Below are 11,845 nucleotides of genomic sequence, written 5' to 3' on the forward strand. Positions count from 1 at the left end.
TTTAAATCAGTCTATCAAAGTATATCTATTACAACACACTTTTTAAAATGTTGTCTTCTATCCATTTAGAATCTTCCTATGTTTTATTGGAAATGTAACTATAATTGCACTGACTCTTTAGCACCTCACAATTTTCTGACCACAAGGTTTGAAATGTAAGTAAAGAAGCAGGAATTTCCTCTGTAAGCCCTGTTTATTTACATTTATTTATTTAATCTCTAAATTGCCTCTGTTACCTTAGCAATTCTAGACAGTGCACATAATAATCCATAAATAAAAAACAGTAATAACACAAGAGAAAAAATACAAGACAAAAAAGTGACAAACAAGTAACAGTAGAATTGTTAGCAACTCGCTATTGGAAGTTATCACCCAACCCTCTCCCAGAAAAATGAAATATCCTAGGAAATATTGAAAAGGCAGAATATTATAGTTCCCTGGATGTGAAAAGGAAGAAACATGTTTTAAGAGAGAATAGCTCCCTGTAGCTTCCTGCCCCCACCCACTTTGTGGGCGATTAAGAAGGCCAAGCCAGTCCCTTTACATAATAAAGAGTTCTCCCCTTCAGCTCCAGGGGATGGGATTAAGGCATGATAATATTGGCCCTTTACCCAACTCCCCACATGGCATCTGAGAACTCAACCAAACCTGGATTCAAAACGCAGCCTAGAGAGTTGCCCCTGCATGGCTCCATGGGAGTCTGACAACCAATCAGAATACAAGCTCAAGATCAAAGGCCGAGAGGGCATAAAACCAGGAACTCAGCATCTCAGCCGGCCCTTCTCTTTTCTCCACCAATAGTGAAGCATGTGATCACCTTTTCTGTTCAGGACTCAAGCCATGTGGTCCTGTCCACCAATAAACCATCTTTCCAAGCAGCCTCCATGTCTCCAGTGTCTTTTTTTCCCCACTTGGAGCCAAACCCAGAAGGACAATTCTTTCATAATCGCTTTAGAAATATATGCATCTGATGAAATGGGGTCACAGATCTTGATGTTTACCCTTCTCTCTGCCCGTTCTTTGTGAGATTGCTAATGATAGGATATTTCCTGCCTCCTTTTCACAGGCCTTGGTTCATCAACACAATGATGCCAAAATGTCAAACTATGAATTGTGGATATCAGTAGAGTAAAAAAGCTCTACCTTTTGTATCATGATATTACATGAAAAGAAGCAAGGATTTACTTATTGCAACATTCACTTTCTCACTTGTTCCCTGCAAATGCCTGTGTCTTCTGATAATCACTTGTTCTCTGCCTAGAACAGTGTTTCTCAACCTTGGCAACTTGAAGATGTCTGGACTTCAACTCCCAGAATCCCCCAGCCAGCATTCGCTGGCTGGGAAATTCTGGGAGTTGAAGTTCAGACATCTTCAAGTTGCCAAGGTTGAGAAACACTGGCCTAGAAGGATATGTAGCTTCTAAGAGCTAAGCTTTGCCTAGTCCCTTGACCCCCACTCATTTCTGCCAAGTTCAGATTTTGCTCTCTAGAACACACTCAACTCACTTTTTTATTAATTCTCAATGTGGTGATCATAGCACTCCCTCAATAACAACCCTATGACGTAAACTGGACTGAGAGAGAATGAGTGGGCAAAAATAACCCAATGGGTTTCTGTAACTAAGGATAGTCTTAAACCTAGGGCTCCCTTACCAAACCAACCCTGTGGAGAAAAGATGTAATAGCATTCCAATGTCATTTGACTGAAATAGTTTATTAAGCTCAACAATAATCCATCCTTTGCACAATTGGACAGAATTCACGCTTCACTAAATAGATAAATGGCACATCAATAATATGTAAAGGGAGAGAAGAACTCTTTGAAGAAAAATAAGACAGATTCAGCATTACTGAAGATAAAATTTGATGAAAGGTCTAAGGAATCCCTAGCTTTTTCAGGAGTTGTTGTATACAGCTCCCACCATTGCCTATCATTGGCCATGCTGGCTGAGGTGATGGGGCAATCTAGTTTAACAGCTTGTGGGGAGCCATATATTCCCCGCTCCATTAGTGGTGTACAGCCTCAAAAGGTGCCTAATCATCAATTCCAGGCATAAAGCAGAATGTTGATAACCATCAACTACTCCACTACATGAAGTTTTGCAATAGCATTTGAAATTGTAGTTGTGTTCATTGTGAAAAAATGCACAGACCTCATTAGAACTAAGCCCATGGTAAAAGTTATTCCCTCTCTTTGTCATCCTAAAACTAATTAGGAAAGTCTATTATGCTTTCAAACATTTGAATACATTGACAAACATTTGAATGCACATTCATCATACTAAATGATAGGATTCCAGAATGCAAGATTTTGGAAGTACTGGAAAAGTTTTGTACCACCAATGCAGGTAAATGGTGATATACAATGCTGTATCAATCCAAATGAAGCTATATACATTTTATTCCCACTGAACCAAAATGTCCAAGGTTTTTTTTATAGGCATGAGAAAGAGATGTGTTTCTTGAAGAGCATTCAAATTTTAAAGTAAGTCATTTCATACCTATAATTATACCTTTGTGGAACAAACAAAATAAAATTATAGTCTGACAGGCGCTTTCTTCCTCACACAGAAATAATGCAGGATTTAATTGGGAATTTGTGAACTGTTGCAACAAACAACCACTTCTGTTTTATTTTATTGATATTCCCATCAAAATATACCTGACGTAGCAGTTACCAATGAAACATTATCAATTCAGCACCAGTTTTTCAAAAATATAATGAAATATAAAACTTTGCCAAAACCAAATTACATACAACATGAAGCAGTGATTTGGACAGCCACAGCTTAATTAAAAAATCATACACGTGTTATCCCACACCCTCTTTTGGCAGCATTCTTTATTACGTATATGCTGTGCTTAGGTGCTCTTTCTATTAAAAATGGGGACGTTGCAGCAGGCACTACCAGGCGAAAAGGGCCTTGTTGTCTTCTTTGGAAAGTTCACACAAACAGTTCAAGAGCAGTAAGGTATCGCCAAGAAATTTAGCTGGGACAATGTCTATCACCATCTTTCTGAGATCATTAGGATTGTCATTGATGGGGTTAGAGCTGAGGTCAGGCCTTTGCTTCAGGATGCCATAGGTGTTGATAAGAAATTCACTAAACACTGGGTGGACATCAGTATGGTAGCCCATTTTCTTCAAGCGGGTAATCAGGTTACGATAACGCTGGGTTATAGTTCGATATTTTTTCTCGTCTAGAGAACCATCTAAAGATCTCGTGGAGACCTAAGAATTGTCAGATATATATCTATGGTTAATATTTTATGGAAGTGTAAATCAGCCTCAATTTTATATAACATTAATAGGAGCAGAAAAGAAAAAAATGACAATTGTACAGGCTTTTTTAAATTTGTGAATTGTCTCTTATAGTACTATTACTGTAATATTTTCTGTTTAAGTTGGCTAATCTCCTGATACAACTCTGAAGCTTTGCAATTCTCTTCTTTGACACCTTAAGAGGCTACCTTCTTTTGCTCAATAATGCTGCCAGGTGGCACAAAAGCTGGACCTCTAAATTTTATTTAGGTCTACAATCTTGACAAAAATATCCATTTATCTCTAAGTGTTGGGATAGAATTACTTACTTGCTTTATTTTTTCAGGGATATTGGATACTGTGAATCCATAGAGCCGTGTGATTCCGGGGAACACATGTGCAAGAATACGTCTGTCTAACTGGAAAGCAATCTCTCCAACAATGCGCCCATTTTTCTTGTTGTTTTGAGCAATTTCTAAATCTAGAGGAAAAAGATAGACATGATCTTAGCTAGGAGAAGCCAAAAACACTTCTATGAAATAGCCTCTCTGTAATGAACTTTTCCCTTATTAGATTAAAAAAATACTCCACATTAATACTGAAGGAGAATGAGAGTGGAAATTACTTAAACCACAAATCCTGAGCACATAATAGTCTTACTACAATGCAATGCAATGCAATGCAATGCAATGCAATGCAATGCAATGCAATGCAATGCAATGCAATGCAATGCAATGCAATGCAATGCAATGCAATGCAATGCAATAGAGAGTTGGAAGGGACCTTGGAGATCTTCTAGTCCAACCCCCTGTCTAGGTAGGAAATCTATACCGTTTCAGACAAATGGCTATCCAACATCTTCTTAAAGACTTCCAGTGTTGGGACATTCACAACTTCTGGAGGCAAGCTGTTCCACTGATTAATTGTTCTAACTTTCAGGAAATTTCTCCTCTGTTCTAAGTTACTTCTCTCCTTGATTAGTTTCCACCCATTGCTTCTTGTTCTACCCTCAGGTGCCTTGGAGAATAGTTTGCCTCCCTCTTCTTTGTGGCAATCCCTGAGATATTGAAACACTGCTATCATGTCTCCCCTAGTCCTTCTTTCTATTAAACTAGATATCCCCAGTTCCTGCAACCGTTCTTCATATGTTTTAGTCTCCAGTCCCCTAATCATCTTTGTTGCTCTTCTCTGCACTCTTGCTAGAGTCTCCACATCTTTTCTACATCGTGGTGACCAAAACTGAATGCAGTATTCCAAGTGTGGCCTTACCAAGGCACTATAAAGTGGTATTAACACTTCACATGATCTTGATTCTATCCCTCTGTTTATGCAGCCTAGAACTGTGTTGGCTTTTTTGGCAGGTACTGCACACTGCTGGCTCATATTTAAATGATTATCCACTAGGACTCCAAGATCCCTCTCACAGTTACTACTATTGAGGAAGGTACCACCTATACTGTACCTGTGCATTTTGTTTTTGTTGCCTAAATGTAGAACCTTACTCTTTTCACCATTGAATTTCATTTTATTAGATAGTGCCCAATGTTCAAGTTTGTCAAGATCCTTCTGTATCTTTAGCCTATCTTCTGGAGTGTTGGCTATTCCTGCCAGCTTGGTGTCATTTGCAAATTTGATGAGTTCCCCATTTATTCCCTCATCCAAATCATTGATAAAGATGTTGAAGAGTACTGGGCCCAAAACAGAGCCTTGGGGTACTCCACTGCATACTTCCTCCATGAAGATGCAGTTCCATTGAGGACTACATGTTGAGTGCGGTTGGTCAGCCAGTTACAAATCCATCTGGTGGTGATGCTGTCTAACCCACATTATTCTACTTTATCTAGTAGTAGGTTATGGTCTACCTTATCAAATGCCTTACTGAAGTCTAAGTAAACTATATCGACGGCATTCCTCTGGTCCTCTAATTTTGTTACATTATCAAAGAATGCAATAAGATTAGTCTGGCATGATCTGTTTTTGACAAACCCATGTTGGCTTTTGGCTATTACTTTGTTTGCTTCTAGGTGTTTGCTAATTCGTTGCTTGATTATCTTTTCCAGGATCTTTCCTGGTATTGAGGTCAGGCTGATAGACCTGTAGTTTCCTGGATCTATTTTTTTTTTTCTTTTTTGAAGATGGGAACCACATCAGCTCTTTTCCAGTCCTCTGGTAGTTCCCCCGTGTTCCAGAATCTCTGAAAGATATAGTTCAGTGATTCTGAGATCTCATCTGCCAGTTCCTTCAGAACCCTGGGGTGTAATCCATCCAGTTCTGGTGATTTTAACTTGTCTAGGGTAGACAGGTGCTCACTTACCATTTTCTTCCCTATTTCAACTTGTGTTTCTAATCTGATTTTTGTGGTGCTGTTTTGATAGGTTGGACTGTTTTATCCCTTTGTGTAAAGACAGATGCAAAACATGAGTTAAATAGTTCTGCTTTCTCCCTGTTGCTTGTCACCTTCTTGCCACTTTCTCCCAGCAATGGACCAATTGTTTCCTTAACTTTTTTCTTGTTTTTAACATGTTCCCAATGGCATCAGAATTCATTTATATTTGTTTATATAGCAGAATAAATATCAAATTTCTATTAAATAAAAACTGCGGTGATAATTTCTGGTCTGTTATCTGCTTGAAAAACTAGTTTATATTTAATTTCACTGAAATGTAATACTTATTTATTCATTTATTTGATTTATCTTGTCTTTATTTTTTATAAACTCAAGGTAGCATATGTGACTAATGATCCCGCCACCTATTTTCTTCACAATGACAACCTTGTGAGGTGAGTTAGCTGAGAGAAATTGACTAGCACAAAGTCACCCAACTACCTTTCATGCCTAAAGCAGGACTAGAATGTACGATCTACAGTTTCTATACCAGCAGCTTAACCACTACACAAATTTGGCTCTCATTAATAATATGTTATTAATGTACAAGAAAGCAACTCTTAAATCATATTTAAGAAGGAGATCAGATACATTTTTAGCATTCATTTCAACATAAGAAAGAATATATATTGTTTATAATAAATTATGTGATATATGAATAAATATATAAATACATTTATTATATTAACATATAAAGAACAGTTGCTGGAATTTGGTATGTCTAGTTTAATGAAAAGAAGGACTAGGGGAGACATGATAGCAGTATCTCAGGGGTTGCCACAAAGAAGAGGGAGACAAGCTATTCTCCAAAGCACCTGAGGGCAGGACAAGAAACAATGGATGGAAACTAATCAAGGAGAGAAGCAACCTAGAACTAAGAAGAAATTTCCTGACAGTTAGAACAATTAATCAGTGGAACAACTTCCCTCCAGAAGTTGTTAATGCTCCAACACAGGAAGTTTTTAAGAAGAGATTGGACAACCATTTGTCTGAAATGATAGGGTTTCCTACTTGAGCAGAAGATTGGACTAGAAGTCCTCCAAGGTCCCTTCCAACTCTGTTATTCTAATTAATTATGAATAAATATATATTTATTCAATTTTTTTGCAAAATGCAAAAAAGCCATATTTTATCAAAATACTTAATAATTCTGTCAATCAGCTTATCATAAGCTTCCACGATATCCCAAAAAATAACAATGGTCAGATCTTGCTTGTTTGGGTATAAAATATAACTGATAGCAGAAAGAAAGCCACTTCTTTTCCATCATCGCATTTCCCCAGAAGGGAAAACTCCTGATATGACCCAAATAAAAGTCAGACTATAAGGAGTTTATAAAAAATTCAGCATTTCTTAAAGGGTTTCCTGCCTAGGCAGGGGGTTGGACTAGAAGACCTCCAAGGTCTCTTCCAACTCTGCTATTGTATTGTATTGTATTGTATTGTATTGTATTGTATTGTATTGTATTGTATTGTATTAAGATGCAGGGAAAAAGTGGTATGTTTGCCATCAGTTTACATTTACTAAACTATTTATTTGACTTTTAATTGTAAATGCTAGAATGGGAAGAGAGGAGAGAAAGAAATTAACAATGGAATATTTTAGGGACCATTCCTGCATAAAAAGACCAGGGGAAAAAAGCATTGCATAACAGCTCTACAGAGTATTCTAGTATTGTTACTAGTCATCCTTTTTTTACATTTTGTTTGTGTTTTAGGGAAATGAAATGTCCTTGGGGGCTCTATAATAATAATGCAATATATTAAAAGTACCTAAGAGGGATCATTTTTATACTGTACTAAGGACAATATGAATTAAAGTGCATGACTAAGAAAAGCTGCATGACTTCCTATTTATTTCTGGAAGCAGCATTTTATGTATAGCTAAATTATACATAATACATTTAAAAAAGCAACAAAAATAATTATATATCTGACATGGACGGTTGGTGAATGGATGCGAGTTTTTACTGGTGCCTCAGTGTAGTTTATCATTTTAAATGGTTGTTTTTTCTGTATTGTGTTCTTATTGTTTTCACCATCCAGAGTTCATTTTGGGTAGCTCGGTAGTTTTACTATATAGATTTATTTAATTAATTAATATTTATAATGAGTAATACAAATATTAGCATATTTAAATTCTCAAATTTCTTATTCTGTTATGCAAACACACAAACATACCACACACAGAGGTGTGAAAACTCTAAAAATGTTTTGGCGGGAGATTGAGGGTTTCGCTTCACAACATCTGCAACATGAAACAACCACAAAGTCTCAGTATTACCATTCAGGTAGAACGTATGGAACTTCCTTGACTTGTCTGTAGCAGGTGAATCAGAGAACCAGACTCTCTTCTTCCGAGGCATCTCTTGCGATTCAGGCTGGTTTTTGTCTATGCTGGTGTCCAGAGCATTACCTCCTAAGCTATAGGGCTGTTTCTCAGGACTCCTTCCTTTTGGGATGTTTACATCGTTAGAAAATGTGATCTGTGTTTGGGCATCTTCTTTGAGTGTCCTTGAAGAAGGTGATTCTTCTGCCCACAATGTTGAGGAATTGAGCTTCTCTTTTGGATTCAGAAGTCCTGTTTTGTAATGAGCTGCAGTTAAGCAGATTTAGTACCAGGTTACACAAAGAGTAATAAAACAGCAAGTGTATTATAGAAATTCCTCTTACTGGGCACATCAGCCCAAAATAAATGTTTTCCTCTCACTATTCTCCATATCTTCTGTGAATAGCTAGGCCATAAATAACCTGGGCTTTTATAAAGGCTGTGTCCTCTGCTCTCCCCTTTGAATTACAGTGCAATCAGAGAGGGGGGGGCTCACCTTGTTGAAATTGTTGTTAGTGCAGTGTGCAGTTCATGTACACAGTTCATATGAGCACAAAGTTCATATTTCTCTATTAGAGATTTCCCAGTCTAATGGAAGTGATATCATGGAGAAAAACCTCATGAAGAAAATCTATCTTTGTAGTTGCTAGGAGTTGAAAATGACTTGATGATACATAATCAATCATCTAATGGAGAAATTACCATGCTGTGATTTCTTCTTCATCTGATAGATTTCTTTACAAAATCTTAAATCAAATAGATCTCTGTGTTTTTCCATTTAGTAACAGAGAACAAGTTTTTTTTTTCAGTTTCATTAGGACTCATTAAAAATATTTTGAGTGTTGACTGTTTAAATCTTGTGAAGTTATGACAAAAGGTTTGAGGGGTAAGGTCTTCCAATTTCTTGTGCAATCTCAACATGACTTTTTAAAAAAAGTTCAAAATATGAATGAATGAATGGATAATTTTCACAATAAAGGGTGCAAAAAATTTCCTAAAACATCGGGACATTGCTTTTGATATTTGTTTACTAAAATTTATTACATTAATAAGCAATTAAATGCCCAATATTACTTTAAAATGATGAAGAAGACCTTCAAAAAGCTATTTCCAAATCGAAGGAAAGAATATTCTAGAAGTAGCTTTATATAAGCTGTTTAAGCAAGTTTATTTATGGATGAAAGCTTAGATAAGGAACTGAAAATCACAGTTAGTATGTTAAATCTGTTACACAGCTCTATTGTGCAACCATAATTGGAATATATTTAGGTGACTTCATCTCTAAATTGGATCATGAAGATCTAAAAAACTGCAACTAGAGTTGTGCAGTTGACACTTAGATTTGTCCACAGATAGAACTTAGTCACTCGTGATAATTACTTTTACACTATATATTTGTTCTAATGGACTGAAAACAGAAAACATTCAGATGCTTCTAGAACAAACTCTAACCCATTAACTCTGCAAACATGTACCTAAAAATATACACATAAAGTGTTGGCATCAAATATAATTTCTCACCAACGTTAAATGGAAATGTTTGAACCTTATCACCACCAGGGAAAGGACCATCTGTAGCCCAAGACTTCCTTAACATTGATATGTCTGTGGGTTCTTCACGCTGTTTTCCAGGCATGGTAGAATATGGTATATTTGAGATGTGTGCAGATTTCCTATCTTCATTTCTAGATTGAACAGTAACAGGATCAGTATGGAACAATTTAATTGGTGACTGGGTGCTAGGATATGACATGTTGGCCTCTTTGGAAAGGATGTGGGGAGAATAATTATAATCTTTTCTGACAAACTGAGCTGAAAAGAAAAACAAACAATAGAAATAGTTACATGGATGTCATGTATGTCATGTACATATCTAGACATGATTTAGCAAAATACTTTTTGACATCATCAGAGCATATGCTATTTCTAGAAAACATTACCAGTGAACATATCTAGTATGATGTCTATTGATAGACCTGTCCTTGGAAAATTGACTCAGATAACAGGTTTATCTGGACTGATTGAAATGCTTCAAAATATGTACCCAGAAAGCATGCAGAAATCATCTAATCCTCACAGTCCAAACATACTTTCTTGAACATCAATAAGTAGTATTGAATTATTTTTCATACTGAATGTGACTTTTGTATCCCAACTGAACATCGTATTAAAGCAAGGACATTACTACAAGCAATTATTATCATCATTTTATCTGGGGCTTTTAACATTTTTGCATAGAATGGGGGGAGTGTGTGTGTGTGTGAGTGTGTGTGAGAGAGAGAAGAGAGGGAGGGAGGGAGGGAGGGAGGGAGGGAGGGAGGGAGGGAGGGAGGGAGCGAAGTTGGCCTAAGCCCTTTGAGCAAACCAACCGGAAGAGCAAGGTCTAGGAACATGCATGTTGAGCACATAAATAAGAAGCTACAATTAATAAAAACCAGGATGGGTTTGATAAAGCAAATTTTGCTGATAATTATTACTAGCCTAACAATGCCATTGATGCAGTGTACTTGGTCCATAGCAAAGCTTCTGGCAAGAGTGCCTTATGATATTCCTTAATAAAATAAAATAGCAACAAGTGGGTTGGATCAGATTTCTGCAAGACCTTGATGGACTTCTGTCAGAACTAAGGGCGAAATAAAAAGTTACCAAGTTTGTATATGATACAAAATTGGGAGGGATGGCTAGTATTTTGGAAGAAAGAGAGAACATTCAAATATAACTGAATTGATTTGAACAGTGTGTTGGAATGAGTAATACAGCTAGTCCTTGACTTACGACCACAATTGAGCCCAAAATTTATGTTGATAAGTGAGACATTTATTAGGTGAATTTTGCTCTATTTTATGAGCTTTCTTCCAACAGCTGGTAAGTAAATCACTGTTGTGTACTTAATAACATGATTGTTAAGTAAAGCAGGCTTTCCCATTGACTTTGCTTGTCAAAAGGTCACAGGAGACTGCACCTATGATAAATATTAAGCATCAAGCATCTAAATTTTAATCATGTGACCATGTGTATGCTGCAATGGTCATAAGTGTGAAAAACGATTATAAGCCACTTTTTTTCAATGCCATTATAACAGTCACTAAATAAACTGTTCTAAATGGGGACTACCTTATAGAGTTTAACAGAAAGAAATGTAGAACTGGGGAAATAAAGGAAAGGTACCAGTATAGGATTAGGTGAACTGGTTTGAGAGTAAAATGTCTAAAAGGAGATCCATGTGTTCTTATCGACCAATTCAATTTCTGGACCATACAAGATCTCACTGCAGGAACAGACTGTCCCACAAAGTGGTGAGTTCTACCTCACTGGAGACCTTAAGAGAGAGACTGGATGGCCAACTGCCAGATATGATGTACTGCAGTATATCTTATGATAGAAAGGGGGTTGTACAAGATTATTGTAAGGTACATTTCAACTTTACGAGTATGAAAGAAAATGTTCTTGTTCACAGAAAATGCTTCATGTAGTATATCTAGTATTAAAGCTGTTCTACTACACCTTTTCAATTTTATCAAAATGTTTTATGTGAAAGTATCAGTTGACCTAAAGACAATTGGGTTATATCATGGACCATAGGAATGAAAGGATGCTGAATGAATGTTGATTGAATACCAAAGTGAGAGACCAATAGTAAACAAGTTTACTGATTATTTTGGCCATTTTGATGAGGTTTGACTCACAAAATATGAAGGAAGAGTAAATGGTTTGAAAGGAAGAGAAAACCAAAAAAGTTGTGGTTGGATGTACAGTCGGTGATAGTCCTCAAAAAGAAGGAGACGAAAAGTCCAAAGAAAGCAATATATAAACCAATCTACAGGTATGAGGGAAGGAAGTTACGCGTTAGAAAAGTATAGTAAGACATG

At 36.6% G+C, this 11,845-nt stretch overlaps 1 protein-coding gene across 1 annotated transcript in view; it reads right to left on the minus strand.

Moving 5' to 3' along the window:
• Positions 1–2,905: 2,905 nt before the first annotated feature.
• LOC106545374 (spermatogenesis and centriole associated 1 like) overlaps positions 2,906–11,845 on the minus strand; it is a 9,595-nt gene continuing 655 nt past the window's right edge. Inside the window, exons 2-5 of the mRNA XM_087715146.1 lie at positions 9,531–9,788; positions 7,932–8,243; positions 3,592–3,743; positions 2,906–3,232 (exon numbers count right to left, since the gene is read on the minus strand). Coding sequence (XP_087571272.1) covers positions 2,906–3,232; positions 3,592–3,743; positions 7,932–8,243; positions 9,531–9,788 — 1,049 coding nt within the window. The remainder of the gene's footprint in view (positions 3,233–3,591; positions 3,744–7,931; positions 8,244–9,530; positions 9,789–11,845) is intronic.

Source organism: Thamnophis sirtalis, unplaced genomic scaffold (assembly GCF_051295495.1).
Source record: "Thamnophis sirtalis isolate CommonGarterSnake01/CBP01778 unplaced genomic scaffold, rThaSir2_p1.2 scaffold_5, whole genome shotgun sequence".
Classification (NCBI taxonomy): domain Eukaryota; kingdom Metazoa; phylum Chordata; class Lepidosauria; order Squamata; family Natricidae; genus Thamnophis; species Thamnophis sirtalis.